The following is a 22,089-nucleotide window of genomic DNA, read 5'->3' as shown; positions in this document are numbered from 1 at the left end:
AGATGACCGGTAAGGGGATCTTAACCCTTGACTTGGTGTTGTCAGCACCATGGTCACCCACTGAGCTAACCGGCCATCCCTATATAGTGATCTGAACCCGTGGCCTTGGTATTATCAGCACCACACTCTCCCGAGTGAGCCACGGGCCGGCCCTCCAAAGCTCTTTCTGAACACTTCCCTCAGGTGCCCCATCGAAGCCCACTATTGGAAGAACAGTGCCGTTTTATTTCAGTGGAAGTCCGGCCTCTAGATTGGGAGGCCGTGAAACGATAATCCCTCTGGCTCCCAGCACCCTTGGTCTTCCACACCCACTCTGCCCCCTCCCTGTTCTCCCAGCATCTGAGGACGGTTGGACCGGCTAGACCGGTCTCGCCAGCCAATCCAGGGATCGAAGGAAGGGCGCACCCGGACTCACCGCCCTAGGTGTAGACACTGCCTACCCGCCTCCGCTCCACCTTAATCCGCCCTGCTCCGCCGTAGCTCCACCCCTTCTTCATCAGCCCGCCCCCCTCCACTAAGGGCTTTCACTCAGCGATCCTGGTGGATGTGGGTTTTCCGGGAGACCACGCTTCTCTCAACCTCCCCAACGGCTCCGCCTTCCCGCCGGAGCCTGACTCTTCCCAGAGTGCCCGGCGATTCCGGCGTGCGAGGCCCTTGGAGGGCAAGGCCCCAGAGCCTGGCTTAGGGGAGCGAGAGGCAGGCTGGGAATTGTAGTTCGCCGATTCAAGAAGGCGGCTAGAGGCTTGAGGTGAAAAGGACTCGTTGTCCCAGCGTGCCCTGCGTCTCAGCCCGCGCGCTCGCAGCTTCTCGCTCTCTCCTGCCCGCCCGCTCCCTTGCTTGCTCGCGCTTTTGCTCGCGCTCTCCCGGCCGATCCAGGGGGCTCTAGCCACAGCCCGCGGCTGGGAAGGGAGACGCGGCGGCTCAGGGGAAGCGAGGCTGCAGTGGTGGTGGTGGTAGGAAGATGTCGGGCGAGGACGAGCAGCAGGAGCAAACTATCGCCGAGGACCTGGTCGTGACCAAGTATAAGATGGGGGGCGACATCGCCAACCGTGAGTGCGGCCTCAGGGGTCCGGGAATTGAGGCTGAGAGGGAGAGGTGCTGGGCTGGCCTCAGAAGGGCTGGAGCGGCGGGGTCATGCGGAGTGAGCTGCTAAGGGGCCCTCACCAGTACGCTGGGGGCGGCGTGGTGGGAAGACCCGGTGTCGCGTCTGGGACCTGAGCCGCCAAGGCCTGGGGCTGGAGTATGTGGAGGTGCGGGCCGGCGACCAGAAAGAACTCAAAGAGGGGACTCCGGCAGGCTCCGACCCTGGGCCGTTGGTAAGGAGACGAGGCGCGTCTTCTGCCCCTCACCCTTCAGTTCGGATCTCTGCTTCCTCTGATTCTGGCAGCGACGAGGCCACCTCGAAAAGGAAGCGCCCAGCTGTTGGTGACGGAAGCGCTCCTCTGTTTTGTCGCGGCTCCCGGGCGTCAGGAGCCGAGCCGGCACGTGTTGCTGGGTCCCCGTGCGGATTGCTGTCTCCCTTCTTTCTACGCTACTGTCCCCAACACTAGCTTCCCCGCCACGTGCCTTGCTGGAGTCTTTCCTTTTCTTCAACTCTTACCCTGGTGGGGACCCCCTTCTACCCTTGGGACAGCTCTGGGGACCGTTGGAGGGCACTCCTTAAGCTTCTGACACAACTCTTGGAGATATATCTGGCTTTCCTGGACGTTATCCGTTACTACCACCCCTCCAGTCTGTGCAGATGGCCTCAGTCTTCAAATTTGTTGTTCTCACAGACTTGACAACTGTAGGAGTGTTTTGAGGTCTTCCTCTCACTCAACTAAGCAAGCTTATGAACCGCACTGGAAACGGGAGGATTGATGTTAGGATTGTTAGAAGTCATCCTTATTCGATCTGTGTGCTCTTTCTCATCACTGCCTGCCGCTCTAAGCAGATGTCTCACTTTCTATTTTCTCTTTCCAATTCACCTTTCTATTAAAAAAACCCAGTTAAGGAGATAGGAACTGCTTGTCCCTCATCTTTTAAATGGTTTTGGCAGTAAAGATAGCTGGGAGGTGGTATTTAGGATGCCTTTGGTCCTGTGGCTGAAAACCTGTTTTAATAGCTTCCAAAGAATCACGAAAACTGAGATCTCAGAAATCAAATCTCGGGCCGGCCCGTGGCTCACTCGGGAGAGTGCGGTGCTGATAACACCAAGGCCCCGGGTTCGGATCCCATATACGGATGGCCGGTTCGCTCATTGGCTGAGTGTGGTGCTGACAACACCAAGTCAAGGGTTAAGATCCCCTTACCGGTCATCTTTAAAAAAAAAAAAAAAAAGAAATCAAATCTGAAGTTCAGGATGGATCATGGAGAGAGCATGAACAAACTGATAATTTATAACACAATGGGCATTTAGTATAGTAACCCCGTTTTTGGTGCTTTTTAGTATTTTATACTAGTGGTTGAGTCAGAAGAAAATATTTTTTTCTCTTTCTTGCAGTGTATAACTTGAGGCATTCGTGATCTTAGATACCAATTTTGAAACTTAGGGGTCACATACGTCTTTGAGATCTAATGAAAGCTATAAGCCACAAGCCCCCTGAAGCCCAGGAATCTTAGGTTAAGTCCTCTTGGCTTATATACTTGTTTATGAAGAAATACGTCTGGGCCGAGCCCGTGGCGCACTCGGTAGCGTGCTGCGCTGGCAGCGCGGCGACGCTCCCGCCGCGGGTTCGGATCCTATATAGGAATGGCCGGTGCACTCACTGGCTGAGTGCCGGTCACGAAAAAGACAAAAAAAAAAAAAAAAGAAATACGTCTACATTAATTGAGTTTACGAACACCTAATTAAAGTGTCTGAGAAGAGAAGGTAACATTTAACAATGCATCACTTTCGAGTCAGCAATTCTACATCCAACTTCCTGTTGTCTGTGACGCCTATAAATTTCTTCTAGTCTGCTTTGCATATATGTGGGTTACCTTGGTGAGAGCCCCCTGAAATTTATAATTACCACACCAAAGTTATCATCTTTGGAAGGTCCAAGGCCTTGCCTAGGAAGACAAATTGTATATTCCCAGTTTTCACATAATTAAAAGGAGAGAAGGAAGTGTTGACCTTTTTATTTTAGGGAAGGAAGGTAGAAATTAAAGATTATGGGTAGATACATTCCAACAGGCAAAACTTGTTCCCTCTTTCAGCCTCAGGGCAATGGCACTAGGGAATGTTAGAAACCTTGAATCCAACTTCAAGGTATTACTTGGGTGGTAACTAGACAATAAGTACATGCAAGGCTGACATGGTGGGATTCTGTCCCCAGGCGTACTTCGGTCTTTGGTGGAGGCATCCAGCTCAGGTGTGTCGGTACTGAGCCTGTGTGAGAAAGGTGATGCCATGATTATGGAAGAGACAGGGAAAATCTTCAAGAAAGAGAAGGAAATGAAGAAAGGTAAAAAAAAAATTCTCACTAACTTCCCAAGTTTGACCCTTGGTTTGCTTCTATATGTTTTTGATTCTTCATTATAATATTGAGATATTTAGAGAATTGGAATGGCAAGTGGGATACAAGCAGTTTCCTACCTATCCAAATGGATTAAACTTGAGCAAGACCCTGAAAAAAACCTTCCATTTTTCTGAAGGACAACAGGGCTCCCGAGATAGAGAGCAAGGCAGTAAGGCTATTGATTCTGTCTTTACAGGTATTGCTTTTCCTACCAGCATTTCGGTAAATAACTGTGTGTGTCACTTTTCCCCTTTGAAGAGTGACCAGGACTATATACTCAAGGAAGGTGACTTGGTAAAAATGTAAGGTTAAACCATTTTACAGCATTTGTCATTTTTCTGAGCATTTACATAGTGCCAATTCCTAATGCAGTACTCTGCTCTTGCCTTTCAGCGACCTTGGGGTCCATGTGGATGGCTTCATTGCTAATGTGGCTCACACCTTTGTGGTTGATGTAGCTGAGGTCAGTGGCCTGCTTCTCAACTCTGTTCAACCTTGGGTGGTTGGGATGCATTGCCATTTCCCCTACCACCACAGAAGTTTTGAGGGAGTCTCTAGAGAAGCAAAAGGAGAAAGGTTTTTTCCTCTCCTACTTGTTGGCTGACCTGGCATATAGGCACACAGATATTAACCAAATGGCTAGCTGAGTTAGTGAGCTTTCCAAGAAACACTAATTGCATTTCCTTATCCATAGGGGACCCAAGTAACAGGGCGGAAAGCAGATGTCATTAAGGCTGCTCACCTTTGTGCTGAAGCTGCCCTACGCCTTGTCAAACCTGGAAACCAGGTAAGCTATTTTATTCAGCTCCAAAGCTTGATAAAACCAAAGATGCGAATGGATATAGCTACTCTGTATGGAACTATCAACTTCCCCCACAGTCCTCTTATAAAACAAACAGCTTTTTAAAATTAGCTACCTCTTAGGGTGGGATTTCTTTAAAAAAAAAAAAAAAAAAAAAAAAAGAGGCAGTAACTAAAGAGCTTAATGTTAAACAGCAGTTAACTCTGAGTGTCTACTGTAGACAGTTCCATGCTGGGGGTATGGATATATGCAGGTACTTCAAAAAGTTCATGGAAAAATAGAATTAAAAGATAATACAAATCTTTCCATGAACTTTTGGAAGTACCCTTGTATAGGTCCCTTCCTCATGGAGCCTATACAGTTCTTTTTTAATGTTTTGTAAGTTCATCTTTCCTCAAATAATTTGAGGTTAGGAGCTTACAAATTAAGCATAGATATAAAAATTCAATTAGTTTTAAAAGCTTATAGAACAAAAATCATAAAAGGGTAGGAGAGAGAGATAATAGTACCAAAAAACTGGTGCCAAAGAGAGGCCAAAAGTTACTTCTGTACTTTGCAAGACAGTATGAGGAAGTCCAGGGATTATAAAGTTCTCATGAATTTATAGAATTAAACATGTTAGATTGTTAGTGGAGACATTTCTAACCTGAATTTCCAGAGACCCATTCAGTATTTCAAGCATAGACTTTTTTTTTTTCCTTTTTGTGCTCTTGTTCCTCACACTTTTAATCAATTTGTGCTTCATTCCCATTATTGCTTAGTTGCATTATTTTTACTTAAACCTCTTAGTTTCCTTATAATGATACCTAACATCATAGAGTTGTTATCTACCCCTTTGAACAGTGCACATGAATTAGCTGTTAATATTTTATACATTTATTATTTTTGTTATTTATATATTCATTATTGTGTAACTTCACAGGAAGGTAGTATTGTATATTGATTAGTGTATAGCTACGAAATTAGATTGGGTCCATACCCTGTACCTCATCTGTAAAATGGGGAAAATATTTGTGGCTTCTCACAGGATATTGTGAGAATTGAGATAAATCCATGTGAAGTGCTTGTCACAGTATCTGGCACATAAATAAATATTCAGTGAATATTAGTTATGATTAGTTATTCACTTTTTTTTGTCTAAGAATTATAACTTGGGTTAGGATCAGATCATGTTTGAAAGAGGTTAAAAAAACAAACAAACAGGTTAGAATGCCAGGTGTAAAGGAATAAACACTGGACTTAACATCAGAAAACCTGGGTTTATTTTTTTTTTTATTTTTTTTTTTTTTTAAAGGTGACTGGTAAGGGGATCTTAACCCTTGACTTGGTGTTGTCAGCACCACACTCAGCCAGTGAGCGAACCGGCCATCCATATATGGGATCCGAACCAGGGGCCTTGGTGTTCTCAGCACCACACTCTCCCGAGTGAGCCACGGGCCGGCCCAGAAAACCTGGGTTTATGACTAGGTTCTTCCACTTGATACTTGTTTAACCTTGGACAAATCATTTAACCTTGCTGAGTTTCAGTTTCCATATTTTCTAGATTGGGATATTGATCTGCCCTGTTAACCTTTGAGAATTGTTGTCTAAGTAGACCATCTTTATGAAAGTGCTTTGTAAAATGATATGCAAATATAAGGTATTTTTAGGTTGTAGAGATGATAGGGCTAAGAAATGAAAAATTAGTGAATGAAAATCATTGGCATTTGGTGGAGGATATTAGAAGTCTTGGTCTTTCTGTGCTTCTTATTCTCATGGTAGAGTACTTATGAGCCCCTGACATCTCACCTCTTATTTGATCTTGTACTTCTAGAACACACAAGTGACAGAAGCCTGGAACAAAGTTGCCCACTCATTTAACTGCACGCCAATAGAAGGTGAGACCTTAGGTAATGGGGTTGAAGATGTAAGAATGAGTGGTTTAGCAGAATTAAGGCTTTTGCTGTCTTGAAGATCCATCTTGGATTTAGAACAGTCTAAGCCAGAAAGCTCAGTGCCCTTTATTTCCATAGCCAGGCACTTTTTCTCATTGCCTGCCCCATCAAACTACTTAGGTGGGTGGATTTGGAAACCTTTTGGGTTGTTTTTTTGTTAGTTTTTTTTGTTGTTGTTGTTTTTCTTAAAAAAAAAAAAAAAAGATGACTAGTAAGGGGATCTTAACCCTTGACTTGGTGTTGTCAGCACCACACTCTCCCAAGTGAGCTAACTGGCCATCCCGATATAGAGATCTGAACCCATGGCCTTGGTATTATCAGCACCACACTCTCCCAAGTGAGCCAGGGACCAGCCCCTTGTAAACTTTTTTGGATTCTAGCTAGCTGGTACTGTAAATCTTGTCCTGTCTACAGGTATGCTGTCACACCAATTGAAACAGCATGTCATTGATGGAGAGAAAACAATTATCCAGAATCCCACAGACCAACAGAAGTAGGTGCCAACCTTTTACCATTCCAAACTAATCATCAACTCTTTTTCCCTACTTCCAAACTTAATCTTGCCCACCTCCAAACTCTCAGGAGCTACTTATTACTTTTAATGTCTCCCTTTCTCTCTATTCCTTTTAGGAAGGACCATGAAAAAGCTGAATTTGAGGTACATGAAGTATATGCCGTGGACGTTCTCGTCAGCTCAGGAGAGGGCAAGGTGAGGAGAGTACCAGTTAGCAAAGAAGCGTGACTGAGGGTGTGTTCACCAGACCAAATATGACATAACTTACTCTTTTTAGGCCAAGGATGCAGGACAGAGAACCACCATTTACAAACGAGACCCCTCTAAACAGTACGGCCTGAAAATGAAAACTTCACGTGCCTTCTTCAGTGAGGTGGAAAGGCGTTTTGATGCCATGCCATTTACTTTAAGGTACTGCACTTAGCCAGGACAGGACTTAGAAGCAGTCTGACTCACAGACCATGCACCCAGCCACACTTTTCCCTCCCCCATCCCTCCCTCCCTCTCCCCTCCAGCCTAGACTTGTAGCTCAGCACGTGCTCTCTCCCCATCTCCTCATTGAAGGTAATGTAAAAGAGCAATCTAAGCATGATTTCTGCCTGAGATTAGGAGCTATTTTTAAAACATGAGCAAAATGGTAAGACTTGATGGGGAGCTGAGGATACCTCTGAATCCCGTCTTCCCCTACCCAGAGCATTTGAAGATGAGAAGAAGGCCCGAATGGGTGTGGTAGAATGTGCCAAACATGAACTGCTGCAACCATTTAATGTTCTCTATGAGAAGGAGGGTGAGTTCTAAGAAGACAGTTTCACTTTGGAGCCCTGATTATATTGTAACCCATCTTCTCCCTGTAACTTACAGGAAAGAGCTAAGTATGACAAAGGAACATTTTATCAAAACACATCTTCATTTTTCCCATAGGTGAATTTGTTGCTCAGTTTAAATTTACAGTTCTGCTCATGCCCAATGGCCCCATGAGGATAACCAGTGGTCCCTTTGAGCCTGACCTCTACAAGTCTGAGATGGAGGTCCAGGATGCAGAGTTAAAGGTTAGTGTGGGATGGGAAGTGTGAGTGTGTGGCACCTGTCCTGGAAAAAGGGCTAAAGTCCTGCAAAGAGCTACAGTACTGAGAGTAATGCTTTGTGTTTGTATTTCTTCCACATCCCTCAAAATATGTTGCTGCCTTCCTCCTGTATTCCAGGCCCTCCTCCAGAGTTCTGCAAGTCGGAAAACTCAGAAAAAGAAAAAAAAGAAGGTGCGTTGTGATCATTCCTCTCTGGCAGGGTGAACCTGATCCCTCTTTATTCCACCTTCCTGGGTAGTGGTGTTTAGATTTCTGTATGCATTATTTCACCCTTCTCATCCCTGACCCAGAGGATTAGGATATTTTTGTCTTTGGTCCCCCAGACACTACCTCCTAGTAATTAGGAACTGACAAGTCTTCTCCCTTCCTTTTCTTGAATATAGGCTTCCAAGACTGCAGAGAATGCCACCAGTGGGGAAACATTAGAAGAAAATGAAGCTGGGGACTGAGGTGGGTCCCATCTCCCCAGCTTGCCGCTCCTGCCTCATCCCCTTCCCACCATACCCCGGGCTCTGTGAAGTGCAGTTCATCTTCTCCACCCAGGACCGCCTGCAGAGCAGGGTCTCCCTGCCCCCAGTCCAGTCCCCTAGCCCACCCCCTTCCAACAAAAACCAGCTCCAACTGACTCTGGTCTTGGGATGCCAGTCTTCCCAGCCACCGAAGACTACTTTAAAAAGAAAAAAAGAAATTGAATAATAAAATCAGGAGTCAAAATCCATCGTCTTCAAGCCCCTCTTTCTAGCCTTTTCTACTACTCTGCTTGGTCAAGGTTTGTGGCCCTACAACAGAACAGAGAAGAGGCTAAATTAGCCATTGCCACTGAAAACTCAGCTGAAATTTTTTTATACCAGTCTGATGTCAGCTTTTCCCATCTATATGGGGCTTTTTCCTCTCTCCCACTCTCCCCAAGTATTTTGTCTGGCCTCAAAATTAAAAGGAGCTGTTCTTCAGATTGTTTTTATTCACATGTGGCAGATTCCTCACTGACACAGGCTGTCTAGTCAGGCCCCTCTCATTTTTTGGAGCTGGAGCCTCCATTTATGAAGAGATTCTCGTCTATCAAGTGGATGCTCATTTGTGAAACTTTTTAGTCATTTTTGTTCTGCAGGGCCTTGTTTTCTTCCCATTTTCACAAAGCTGTAAAGAAGTAATCCATCTCAACCTTGTCCTTTTCTGTGGAGTCAGTCTGGTCTTCCCTCACTCCCATCTTACACAAACCTGAGCCAGAAGCTCAACCATGGTTTTGTTCCCCATTTGAAATACTCTGACCTCCCTCCCTTGAAAGAAAACCCAGGAACCAGAGGAGTAGAACTGAAGACACAACTCCTGGCTTTCTGAAGCTGTGGACTGGATTGGATGAATTGCTGGGGGTTTATAGAGAAAGGTGACAAATTTCGGTACCTCCAGCATGCTGTCCCAGGGAACTCGGGCATCCACTAACTTATGAGGTTTTTAAACACATTGAAAACGACATGGCGTTAAAATAAATTTCGATTTGCTCATACTGATGTGCCTTTGTGTGCTGCTCTCTCTCTCTCTCTCTCTCTTTTTTTTTTTGTAAGGGGATCGCAACCCTCGGCATGGTGCAGTCCGCACCACGCTCAGCCAGCGAGCACACGGCCATCCCTATATCGCTACCAGCGCAGCACTCTCCCGAGTGAGCCACAGGGCTGGCCCATGTATGCTGCTCTTATTTGATGGAGGTGGGGACACTCAGTTGAGGAAATGGTGATCAATCGGAGCTGTTTTTCTATAATGCCATACTCTACCTTCCCTAAAGAAAGGAATATGTTGAGTTGGGAAAAACACAAATTTCTGGTTTCTCTGAAGATACAGTAATTTTTATGGGAGTTTGGTAATTTAATTTTCTAAAGCAGAAACATATCCCTCACTGCTGACATTTGTTCAGAACACTTAATGTGCTACAAAAAACAACACTATAACAAGTGTTTTTCTTGATTCAGGAAGCCAGGAAGAATGCCTGGTGGTATGTTAGTTTTTAGGGCTAGAATAAGGTTGGGTGAGTAATTTGTTAATTAGATTTATTTTACTACATGTGAGGCACTGCTTACCTGGAGATACTATGGTGAATAAAACTGAACAAAGGATATGAATGTACGACACCAACAGTGAACCCTAGTGTAAACTGTGGACTTAGGGTGATAATGATGTCTCAGTGTAGGTTCATCAATTGTAACAAGTGAACCACTCTGGTAGGAGATGTTGATAATGGGGGAGGCTAGTCATATGTGGGGGCAGTGCATATGTGGAGAGTCTATACCTTCCTCTCAATTTTGCTGTGAACCTAAAATTCTAAAAAATAAAGTTTATTTATTTATTTATTTATTTATTTACTTTTTCAAAAGATAACCGGTAAGGGGATCTTAACCCTTGACTTGGTGTTGTCAGCACCACACTCGCCTGAGTGAGCCACGGGCCGGCCCTAAAATTTATTTTTTAAAAAACAAACTACGATTTCTCTCAGAGCTTATTGACTAGTTGGCAATCCTGATGGACTTGATATAATTCTGCTAGGCTTATTATTATTTTTTTTTTTTAAGAAACTTGTTATATTCTGATAGTGACAATGCTAGAACTACTTAAACATTCGGAACAGGAACCTAAATTTTAAAAACCTGCTTTTCAAGAGTCAAACGTAAAGTATTACTATATTTGTATGAAATGTTTAGTCTTAGTACCATGAGACTGGGAAGTTCCTTATCTTTACACCAAATGACATACTTTCCCTAGAGAAGATTTAGCTAATCTTGCTAACCCTGTCCATTGGTTTGATCTTCACCCTAGTTAGAGAAATCACTGAAGTATATCCCGAAAAAATGACGCGTTGCAGCAGGAAATCTCTAGTGACATTCTGCCTCTGGCACTGTCAGGAAAGACCATAGCTAGCTACTTCGTTCTCGGAGTTTTAGAAAAAGAGATAATCTACTTTAAACACTGACAGAGGACTCTATAGTTTGACAGCTTTCCCGACGCCCGATTTTACATCTTTCTTTGTTCCGGAATCTTAGGATCTGCTGAAGTTCCGACATGGAATCTCCCCGCAGCAATTTAGTTTAGAATATAAGGCAAACCAGTAAAACAAAATTTTGTACAGTCCCCACATATCCATAGTAAAATGGAGGACTTCGTCACAAAACCGCAACTACCAAGAAGCAATGAGAGAAAAGGCGGAAGACACTGTCGTTTCTCGTCTGCACCTCTTAGTCCCATATTGGAAATAGGTGCTCAAGTTGAAAGAGTACAATATCATCATAAAACTGCGGGGGGGGATTAATAACTCGAGTTCAGAATACTCCGTTTTCAAAGAGAATTCTTAACCTCTCAACGGCTGAAGCTATTGTTACTCATTGGGTGCCCCGCCCCTGGGGAAAGGGCGGAACAGCGGAAGTGACGACACTGGGCGCGCCGTTAAATACCAATAGGCGGAAGTTTGGCTCTCTCTCAGTCTTAGCGCCATCTTTTTAGGTGAGTTATCGCTGCTTGTGTTCGGATTCGTCGTACAATCCATTAACATCTGACCTCTGCATTTACCATCATCACCGCAAACTAACTGTAACCTTTTTCTCTTTGCCCGTAGAAACCTCTGCGCCATGAGAGCCAAGGTAAGGGTTCCCTAGCAGTAAGCTCGGGAGGTAGAAGTTGTCGAGTAGGAGGAGACCCAGGCAAGCGAAGTCCGCCATGGTTAACTTACTGCTGGGTTCTCAAGGGTGCCCAAGAGCCTGTGGGAGAGGAATGATAGTTTGGGGAGAAGGAGAGGTGGTAGCGGTGAAGTGGGGGGAGAGGATGGGAGGGGTAGAAAAAGCACGCGGAATTAGGGTTTTACGTCGGACGAGGGTGTCCAAATTATTGATGTGATTTCTACGACCAGGAACTCAACTTGGTGAATGAAGTGTCCTGTTCTAAACTGTTCATTTATATCGCTATTTAAACCTGTTAATAAGGCTAATCTGTTTTTTTCTCTTCCTATTACGATTGCTTTCCTAGTGGAGGAAGAAGCGAATGCGCAGGTACGCTGAGGCTTTGCCAGACCAGGAGGAGGGAAGTGGGGTGCTCCTTAGACAAAACTTGGGGGGAACGTTTGGTTTGGAAATCTAAAAGAACTTTAGGAGAAAAAGGTTAAGAGCATTCCTTTGCCAGAAGCCAGGGATTGAACCACAGGACAATAGAACGGTAGTGCTTATTCAATTTACCACCGCATGTATTCTTTGCACTTTAGATTTAAGGTGGGAGGGAAAAACTGAACTCTTGTTTGTGGGCATTCCTATGTATATTTTCAGGCTGAAGCGCAAAAGAAGAAAGATGAGGCAGAGATCCAAGTAAACGGCTAGTTTGTGCACCCACGGAGGCCACAGGAGCAGAAATGTGGAATGCTGGAGGCCGGGGACGCTGGTACAAGTTGTTGGACTGCATGCTACTGTCTAGAACTTCTCTCACAGTGGATCTAGGATTTCCATCGCCATCCGAGCACCGAGACCACCTCTGAGAGACCCACCTTGCTCATTTTAAAACAGTCCCTCTTGGTCCGTTGCTCTGGACCTGTGACGTTCTGGACTAGTTCTGTTCTCATTTGTGGCCGAGTGTAACGTGTACAATAAATCATCTCTTCTGCTGTGTTAGCTGAAGAATCAAAAACTTGTCTTGTCTGTTATATGTTTTTTACGGTTCCATTGGGTGGCGATTCTGTATCATCAGTACAGTAGAGAGTGCCCTATTACTACCCGTGCTATTGAAGGATGTCAAAGCTACTGAGGCAACAGCCCGGGAATGTGGTGTGGTCAACATCTGGCTGGCACTAGAAAGGGTGTAGTATGTGCCTGGGGGCAGGTTTCGAAGTCAGCGGGCAAGTTTGGGGTAAATACTTGTTCCGACCCTATATTTCCTTAGGCTTAACGTTTCCAAGTTCCGTTTTCTGGGCTCTGCAATCCTTTTCTGGTCGGGTTGCCATGGTAACACGCAAAGCTTGCTGGGAGCTTACTGCGGCTTGTCGCACAATCTCTTTGCACACCATAGAGTATAGTTCCGGGTCTGGTGGCTAGAGCGTCGCTTCTTCCGCAGGAAGCGGAAGAGAGGGTGGGCGGCTCTTTGTCGAAGCCAGAGGACCGGCAGGCGGCAGCAGCAACTACGGCGGCGGCGGCAGGTGAGGGAGGCGGGAGACTTAGGTGGAGGCCGCGCCCGGAGGGGAGGAGTCGGGGCCGGCCCAGCGTCTGGGCTTGGCCGGGCCATACAAGGCCCCCCAGGACTGAGCTGGTTCTTCCTCACACCCCAGGGCAGAGGCCCTTTTCTGACTGACCCCGTTTCGCGAGCAAACGCCAGTTCCGTGACGTCACAGCTCTGCCCATCCCCTCAGATTGATGTCACCTGGAAGCCCCTCACCCCGCTTCACTTCGTGCTCCCTTAATTCACTAATTAATTCCACTAACCGCCGGCGGCACTACACGGAACTTGCCAAGCTAGAAGACTTGCTGCGGGGAAACTCCTAGGACTTTTTCCTGCAAACTCTAGGGTGTTGGGAAGCGTCATAATCACCGCCCCAAGTCTAATCTGCCATCCCACTGCACTGTCAGTCGCTGCCCTTGTACAGCTCCTCATTCGGCGTTCCTAACTCCAACCCTAGGCCGGGCTCTGATCCCCATACCCTCCTTCATCTTGAGGCTTGGTGCCCCTCACCCTTTGTTCATTCAGGGCTGGTTTTGCAACCCATTCTCCCAGCTCCTCCAAATTAGTTCTATCCCTTACTTTTCTTACGGGCAACTTCTCCCTTTGACAGGTGGGGAAGTTCAGTTTGAACCCTAAGGAAATCCTTAAGTTCCCAGAGCTCTTGCCCTTTTATCAGACTTCGTTCTTGTGACACCCATCCCGTAGTCCTCCACTCTTACTCCTTCTCCTGCCCAAGTCTCTGTTTTTTCCTGTTCAGAACCCAGCAGTGATGTGGAGGTGGAGACCCACAGGAGCCCCGGACTTCACCTGAGATACCTCAGGTATCGATTCTGGGAGAGTTGGGTGGGGAAGAGTGTCATCTACTTATCTGATTCTGGTGGGACTTGCAAGTGGGTCAGACTTGGATAGATGGCATTTATTCTTCACCTGGTTATTTCTCTTTCTAGTAAAAGTTTGTATCTTCTCTTTTATCACTTCTTTCCTTGATTGTTTCCATTATTCTGAGGCTACCTCCCTTTGGAGGAAGAAGACCCCTCTTCATTTACAGATTCTGGTGTAACTTTGGCCTCTGGTCTGGTCCGTTCATTTTAGGGAGATCTGAAAGCAAAGTCAAGGCAGTGGGCTGGGATGGGGGGTAGGTCAAGGCCAAAGAAATCAGGAAACTTTCCTTTATGCTCTATGCTGAAGGGGAAACAATATGAAGTTTTTCTATTTGAACAGCAGGGGGAGCCTGAACACTGCCTGGGAAAGGCGTAGAAGGTCTAACACGTGGTAGCAGGGACTCTCGGTCTATTTGGGGGTGGAGAGGGGAGGGCTAGAACCAGGGCAGTGGACTGACATTCCAGAGCTCTCTTGGGAAATAGGAGACTTAAAAAGCTTTTATGGAGTCTATAAATAAAGAGGATTTTTATGGGGTGAGGAATGGTGTGGTTTGATGTCAGTGGGATCTTCCCATGGGGGGGGTGGTCAGGAGGGTGGTGGAGGATGGGGGAAAAGGGTCACTTCTTCCTGTGAAATTAACTTTTTTCCACCTTGACCTTGCCACAAATGATTTTGTCCTGGGAGGTCTAGAAGTGGAGATTTCCCTGAAATGCAGGGTGCTGTTTTCCCTGGAGTTGAGAGTGGTGGTGGGCTGAGAGAGAATTCTGAAAAATGACAGGTTTAAGGACTGCCCTCAAACTGGTAACACCGGTCTCTTCACTCAAGATTTCTTGGGTTCTAGAGATCTGATAATTACAGAGCCTTCGCCTGAAATCTCGTGGTAGAGGGATTAAGGAAAGTTTTGTTACAAATGTCACAACATCCATAGATCTAGCAGCTAAGTAGCCCATCTTAGGCCCTATTCCCAGTCTTTTCCCAGCCTATTTAGATACTAAAAGCAGTTTTAATTTCACTTCCACAGCTTTAATAAGGTCAACTCAGAAGGGAAGATAAAATCCAACACTGTTCTCTCCCTGCCCCCTCCTTGGCTTATTATCATTAGTAAGATGAAGTAACTTCACCTCAACTCCCTCCTTCCTCCGTTAGCCAGGCAAGTATGAATCATTCTGACCCGGACCAGGTGCACAAGAGCCTGGGTAGGACTTCTGATGAGTCAGCCAGTTAAGCCAGAATTCTCATCCCTTAGATTCACCATCTCTAAGCCATTGTCCTGCTGGGCTGCCTGCTTTATAGTTAGGAAGAACGGGGTCTCTCTGGAGGACTCCTGTTTGACACAGTTCTCCTCTTTTTTAGTGGTCACCAAGAGTGGCAAGAAAAGGAAGAAAGCCCTCAGTTGGGGGGCACCAGGATGCCTGACCGGGACAGCTATGCCAACAGCACTGCAAGCAGCGGTGGAGGCCCTGGAGGCAGTAGCAGCGAGGAGGCCAGTGGGGTGGGGGCAGGCAGTGGCGGGGCCAGCTCAGATGCCATCTGTAGAGATTTCCTGAGGAATGTGTGCAAGCGAGGCAAGCGTTGTCGATATCGTCACCCAGACATGAGTGAGGTGTCCAACTTGGGGGTGAGCAAAAATGAGTTCATCTTCTGCCATGATTTCCAGAACAAGGAGTGTAGCCGCCCAAACTGCCGTTTCATCCATGGCTCCAAGGAGGATGAGGATGGCTATAAGAAGACAGGAGAGCTTCCCCCTCGGCTGAGGCAGAAAGTGGCGGCTGGCCTGGGCCTTTCACCTGCTGACTTACCAAATGGGAAAGAGGAAGTCCCTATCTGCCGTGACTTTCTCAAGGGTGACTGTCAGAGAGGAGCCAAGTGCAAGTTCCGTCACCTCCATCGGGATTTTGAGTTTGATGCTCGGGGTGGAGGAGGCACTGGTTGTGGGGGCTCCACAGGTTCAGTCCCCCCAGGACGACGTCATGATCTCTATGATATTTACGATCTTCCTGACAGGGTCTTTGAGGATCATGAGCCAGGCCCAAAGCGCCGGCGAGGTGGATGCTGCCCCCCTGATGGCCCCCATTTTGAATCATATGAATATAGCCTGGCTCCACCCCGAGGGGTAGAATGCAGAGTGCTAGAGGAGGAGAATGCCATGCTCAGGAAGCGGGTGGAAGAACTAAAGAAGCAGGTCAGCAACCTGCTGGCCACCAATGAGGTACTGCTGGAACAAAATGCCCAGTTCCGCAATCAGGCCAAGGTCATGACCTTGAGCTCAACTGCACCAGCTACCGAGCAGACTCTGGCCCCCACTGTGGGCACTGTTGCCACTTTTAACCATGGAATTGCCCAGACTCACACTACTCTCAGCAGTCAGGCTCTACAGCCTCGTCCTGTGTCCCAGCAAGAACTGGTGGCCCCTGCTGGAGCTCCAGCTGCTCCCCCAACTAATGCTGCACCTCCTGCTGCTCCACCACCCCCACCCCCACACTTGAACCCAGAGATCACGCCACTGTCAGCTGCTCTGGCTCAAACAATTGCCCAGGGAATGGCACCCCCACCTGTCTCCATGGCTCCTGTGGCTGTATCTGTGGCTCCTGTGGCCCCTGTGGCTGTATCAATGGCCCAACCCTTGGCAGGAATCACAATGAGCCACACCACCACTCCCATGGTGACTTACCCCATTGCTTCCCAGAGCATGCGCATCACAGCCATGCCACACTGATGGGACTAATGGACACTCCCCTGGTATAGCCTCCTGGGGCTGGGGTCGAGGGGCCCTTACCCACTTGCCTAGCTCTCCCAGGCCCTCTTTGAAGGGCTCACTCAAGAACTAGGACAAGAGACTATAAGGAGTATGCTGAGGAGCATGTTCTGAGGAGAGGTTGGGCTGGTATGTTTTCTCTCACCTCCCTTTTATCAGGGTCCTCTTGTCCATCTTCAAGTCTCACAGTGGAGGCTTGCATAGGAGTGCAGACTGAAGTCAGCAGAGAGGAAGGACTGACTGAGGGGCTGTGTCTACTTATGGGAAGTTGGGGGCATCACTGGTCTTGTCCTCTTCTGCACAGCACAGGTTCCAGCACTGGTTTTGGAAGAAAAAAATACCATACCCTCACCAGAGGGGAAGCCAGGAAAGATTGGGAAATGGGTGGCCGAGCAAGAAGGCCTGATAAGAGCCTTCAGGCAGTTTGGGGTCCAGTTGGGTTGAACAATACAGAACTGCTCGTGGGCCCCTGTGAAGGTTGGGACCATAGTACTGCAGCCCAAAGACTAGGGGAGTATTCATTACCCTAGCTTGGTCTGGAAATCCATAAGGCAGGGCCCACTACTTTCCAAAGAAATAAAAGAACAATTATTTTTAACAAATGGAGGCAGTGGAAACTTGCTTAGACATTCTGTCTGGAAGATGGGAGCAGTAAGTAGATCTCATGCCAAAATGGGATAAAGACCCCACCCTCACATAGCTTGGGTAAGTTGGACAGAGGTCAGTGAAGAAGGGTAAGGACCCAAAACAAGACCAAATGGGGCTGTGGGGAAGACACTTTGTGTGGTAAAAGCTTTGGAGCCACCTAGTCTAGTTTAGAAATAGTCCCATCTGTTTTTGGTCTCTATCTGTATGTGCTATTCCCAGGTTGTCTTAGTAACCAGGGCTCCCCATTTCCCAGCACATACACCCTCCTAGTACCTGCCCCTACAAGTGATCCTAGTACTAGGGTCATTTAGTGGGGGCAGGTACTAAGGAGGGTGTATGTGCTGAGAAATGGGGATGGGATGTTATATAGTTGACAGATCCTTCCCTTATTCAAACAGAACAAGGCAGATAGCAGTTGCCTCTCTGAGTTGTTGATGGTGATTAATGTCCTCCTACTCCATCCCTTCCTAAGTAGCCAATGCCTTAAGCCTTCAAGGCTTGGGAGGTTCTGGGAAAAGGAAGTTCTTCTCGGGACATAAGCCTCAGGGTTCATCCCTTTCTTCCCTCTGTCTCCACACAGGGCCAGAGGTTTTTAAGTCCACATAAAGGTCAGTAAGGCCAGCAGACCCAAAAACCAAACCTCATTTCCTCGTCAGCTCATGCTTGATGTAGGGGAAACAACTCAGGTGTCCAGTCTAATGAGACAATGGATTTGGGGATAGAGAAGGTGATTCTGTGCCTCTGCCATCATATTTCCTGCTACCTCTTGCTCTCTTGTCTGGTTAATCACTCAGGTTACACCTGGAGTTGGAGATGGTGGGCTAGGTCAAGGCCAGTTATTAAAAAAGGGTCAGGGCCTAAAGACTAAAAGTAGGCAAATATTGTTTATGGATTTTAAAAACAACACATTGATAAGCTTATTGTTGGTTTTCTGGAACAATTCTGGATTATTAAAAGAGATGGTTTTATGAGCATTTAGAGATGAATGTGATCATAGTCAAATCTTGACTAATTTTATTTCCTTCTTGCTGAGTATCTCCAAAGAGGTAGATCTGGGAAACTGTAGACGTCATATGTCTTGTATTAATGTATTCCAGCTAAAGACCACCAGGAATACACCTGTAGTTGAACAAGCTGGGTTTAATGCTCATTGCAGTGAGGGAGAGAGCACACCATTGGGACACCATTGTGTCTCAGCAAGAGGGTGACAGAAAGGACTTAAAGGACTTAGACTTTGGTTAAGTTATTTGGGAGAAGGTTCAAGGAAGTAGGTGTTCCTCTGAATTGGGTGCTATCAAAGGAAGCAGGGATAATTCTGTGATTGGTAATCTTAATCTTATTTAGAAGAAGGGCCAACTAGAATGAAGCTAAAGCTGCAACTGACGAAGGAGCAGTCACTTTTTAGCTGAGAGAGAGGGATGTTTGCTATTTTGTGGTTTGCACACTGACCTTGTTTTGTGCTTAAACAAAATTGTTTAGTGATCTTGTTTTTTGTCTCACTTTATCATAGTCACCGAGTGACCTTATCTGACGCTGGTGTTTTGTGAAATTGTTTGGGTCCAACAGAGGAGCTCATTGACTAGCTGTGAGCACCAGGTCAGCCCTAGCGACTCTGAAGCCTAGTTGTGTCAGGCCAGTTCCCAAATGTTGGAAGCTGCTTGCCTCTTTCTCACCTGCTAAGTTACTGCAGATAAAAAACAAACAAAAAAAATTCTGGGCTGGCCCGTGGCTCACTTGGGAGAGTGTGGTGCTGATTAACACCAAGGCCAAGGGTTTGGATCCCTATATATAGGGATGGCCAGTTAGCTCACTTGGGAGAGCATGGTGCTGACAGCACCAAGTCAAGGGTCAAGATCCCCTTACCGGTCATCTTTAAAAAAAAAAAATTCTGTCAGCTGATAGAAGAGTTTGGTGGAATCAAACTGAACATCTGTACCTACTAAGTGTTGCTTATTGTATTCATGTTAGAGAAATCTCTAGTCTCTAGTGATATGGCCAAGGGCTATATTTTATTGAGAAAAAACCCCAACTTACCTAAAAATATAAAAAGCCCATTTATCAACAGTAACACAAGGAAGTACTAAATAATATTCAAAGTGTCTGTAACTTGGATTGAATAAAACACCAGACCCTTCTCCCCCTTAAAAAATTGCTTAGGGATAAAGCCTTGAGTTTGTCTGAGAAACAGTGTAGAGATCTACATTAGCAATAATACACATGAGAACAACCAAGGACTTCCAACTGGCTACAAAAAATTGAAATCCTTTTCCTTATAATACGTCCATTCATAATTATTAAGAGCCTGTTATGTTCTAGGCTCCTTTCTAAGAGCTCCATGAAGGTAGTAGAACTTTAGTTGTGGCTTGTAAACATAGCAATCTAACATGTTATGCCTAAGTGGAACTACTCCCAAGTGTTGTGTGTTCTTCTAAATATAATTTTTATTTATTTATATTTTTTATTTTTTGTTGGCTGGCCAGCTAGTACAGGGATTCAACCCTGGACCTTGGCATTATCAGCACCATGCTCTAAACAACTGAGCTAACCTAAAAGTAATTTTTAAAGTGAGCCATTGACAAACCAGTGAGGTAGCTGAGAAAAAGAAAACTGGCAAGAGAAGGCTGAGTAAAAACTCAACAGATGTTCTTACAATATTTCAAGGGCTGCCCAATGGAGGAAGGTCATGTGTTGCTGCACAGGAAATAAACAGATCTGGAATAACAGCTAATATTTATTGAGTGCTTAATATAAGCCAAGGCACTATGCTAGGTGCTTTACATGCAATATCTCATTGACACAATGTGTACTATTATCGAATCCAGGATGGCAGAAAAAGCAGGCTTAAAAAGTCAAGGTCAAGAGTTTGGGTCCCTGTACTGGCCAGCTGCCAAAAAAGAAAATTTCTTAGGTTGGTTGGTTGGCTCAGTTGGTTAGAGCGTGGTGTTATTACACCAAGGTCAAGGGTTCAAATCCCCATAGCGGCCAGCTGCCAAAAAAAAAAAAAGTAATCTGCCCAGGATTCTACAACTAGTTAGGAATGGGGCCGGGAATCTATTCAGGTAGTCTGACTCCAGACTTGCCATAGAAAGTTCTAATGAGGGGCCCGCCTGTGGCTCACTTGGGAGAGTGCGGTGCTGATAACACCCCAAGGCCACGGGTTCGGATCCCATATAGGGATGGCTGGTTTGCTCACTGGTTGAGCGTGGTGCTGACAACACCAAGTCAAGGGTTAAGATCCCCTTACCGGTCATCTTTAAAAAAAAAAAGAGAAAGAAAGAAAGTTCTAATGATAGGGCCACCCAGCAATGGCAGTAACTTTCAAAGAATGAATAATACAGAAGAAATTTCCTCAAATCTTGTTGCTCCTTCCATCTTTGTGAGTGGACTGAGACCAGAGTACCACATGTGACCCTCTGCATCCCCTAGGAGGCAATTTATAGTTTACATATAAATACAAATTGCAAGTCCAGGAAGTCTAGGTACTGTCTCTCCTCTTTTAGACCCCACCCTGTAAGACACTTTCTTTAACAAATGGCCATCTCTTCCTGTTGGCCCACTTGCTGTTTATCACCACCAGGTGGCACCTGGGCAAATGATTGTCTATTGATGGAGACCCACCCTGTTTATTTGTGCTGGTAGCTGCATTGCAGCTGCTGATCTTGTGGCTCCTGGGCCTCAGCTGGGACTAGACTTTCCTGAGGATGAGGTGCTACAAACAATAAAGCAGTTTACATACTGCCAGCCCCAGGGAAGTAGAGAAAGGGAAGTGAGAAAATTTAAGATTAAGGGAAGGAGGCTGGGTAGGGACAGGTTTTAAGCAGCTTCGAAGAAACCACAGGGTGATGAAATCTGTGCCCTGCAGAGCCAGATAAAAATGTATCAGCTGCAGATCTGGTTTCTCCCCAACAATCAACCCTAGTTCCCCTGCTGCATCAGACAGAATAACACAATAAGCCCCATATATACAGCATTAAAAGATAATCATGATCAATCCTTCCCTCCTCAGCTTCCAATCAGTATAGTTTCTAGGTCCCTGGACAACACTCCACCTCTAAGGCCAGTTAATGTAATAATAGTCATCATCAGTGTACCCTGCTCTTTTTCCTTCCTAAACTCACAGTACAATGCAGAATTGCATTAGTTCTACACTTGACTGTATTCCAAACCTTTCGTCTAACTCAGGCAAATGTCTCACTACTCTTGATTCCTCATTTTAGTGTCCTAGAAGTTCCTGAAGTTCAGGAAATTCTTGGAAAATGTAATAATTTCTACTGCAGTTGAGTCGCCTACCCCCCCTTTTGGAACCGATTTATTCTTAATTCATCCTCTGTGATAGAGATGACTAACTCTTGGAGATTTCCGAAAAGAAATAAAGCCTCACTTCCTATTCACTCTTCCGCTCTCTTTTTCTTCCCTGAAGGCAAGATTATCTCAACTCTGTAATTCTCTGATACTCCAGTTTTCTCTAGAGTCAGTTACACTGAACAGACAAGGTATGGGATTCGGGACTGGATAGACAGGATCGGTCATCAAACACTTTCATTCCAAATAGGATCATTCCTTTCCTTTTGTAAGGGCAGCCAGGAGAAAACTGAATAAGGAATGTGCTTTGAGTATAAAAACTAGGGAAAGTTCACAAGTGAATATATAGGAATCCCAGACCAAATCCTGCCAACCGTCCGAATGGATGAAGGAAATCCGAACCCTCCACAGCCCTTCAAATTCGCACTCCAGCTCTCTCTAAAGCGGAGTAATTGGCCGTACGCCTCTGCATGACGTCATACCATAGACACTCCAATCCTACGGGGG

General features: G+C 46.0%; 2 protein-coding genes and 1 long non-coding RNA gene across 5 annotated transcripts; all 3 read left to right on the top strand.

The window, feature by feature from the left end:
- Nucleotides 1-791: 791 nt before the first annotated feature.
- On the top strand, nt 792-9,325 carry PA2G4 (proliferation-associated 2G4). The gene is made up of 13 exons (XM_063076019.1): nt 792-1,049; nt 3,300-3,428; nt 3,679-3,784; nt 3,876-3,945; nt 4,177-4,269; nt 6,098-6,161; nt 6,633-6,711; nt 6,849-6,927; nt 7,010-7,143; nt 7,425-7,519; nt 7,654-7,781; nt 7,935-7,988; nt 8,201-9,325. Exons 1-13 carry the CDS (start codon nt 962-964, stop codon nt 8,264-8,266), a joined length of 1,185 nt encoding a protein of 394 aa, XP_062932089.1. The 5' UTR covers nt 792-961; the 3' UTR covers nt 8,267-9,325.
- A 1,966-nt stretch (nt 9,326-11,291) lies between these two features.
- Nucleotides 11,292-12,470, top strand: LOC134361194 (uncharacterized). The gene is made up of 3 exons (XR_010021389.1): nt 11,292-11,440; nt 11,823-11,845; nt 12,116-12,470. It is a non-coding gene; the product is annotated as an uncharacterized LOC134361194 (long non-coding RNA).
- Nucleotides 12,471-12,871: 401 nt separating this feature from the next.
- ZC3H10 (zinc finger CCCH-type containing 10) lies at nt 12,872-17,234 on the top strand. 3 transcript variants are annotated; one of them, XM_063076169.1, is made up of 3 exons: nt 12,872-12,975; nt 13,753-13,816; nt 15,231-17,234. In XM_063076169.1, exon 3 carries the CDS (start codon nt 15,286-15,288, stop codon nt 16,591-16,593), a length of 1,308 nt encoding a protein of 435 aa, XP_062932239.1. In that variant the 5' UTR covers nt 12,872-12,975; nt 13,753-13,816; nt 15,231-15,285; the 3' UTR covers nt 16,594-17,234. The 3 variants fall into 3 exon arrangements, with proteins under 3 accessions (XP_062932239.1, XP_062932240.1, XP_062932241.1); XM_063076170.1 differs by lacking the exon at nt 12,872-12,975 and adding an exon at nt 13,081-13,397; XM_063076171.1 differs by lacking the exons at nt 12,872-12,975; nt 13,753-13,816 and adding an exon at nt 15,058-15,073.
- Nucleotides 17,235-22,089: the final 4,855 nt, after the last annotated feature.

The sequence above is a fragment of the Cynocephalus volans genome, chromosome 12 (assembly GCF_027409185.1).
Source record: "Cynocephalus volans isolate mCynVol1 chromosome 12, mCynVol1.pri, whole genome shotgun sequence".
NCBI classification, from domain to species: domain Eukaryota; kingdom Metazoa; phylum Chordata; class Mammalia; order Dermoptera; family Cynocephalidae; genus Cynocephalus; species Cynocephalus volans.
Note: the sequence above shows the minus strand (reverse complement) of the source record. Positions and strands in the feature narration are given on the sequence as shown.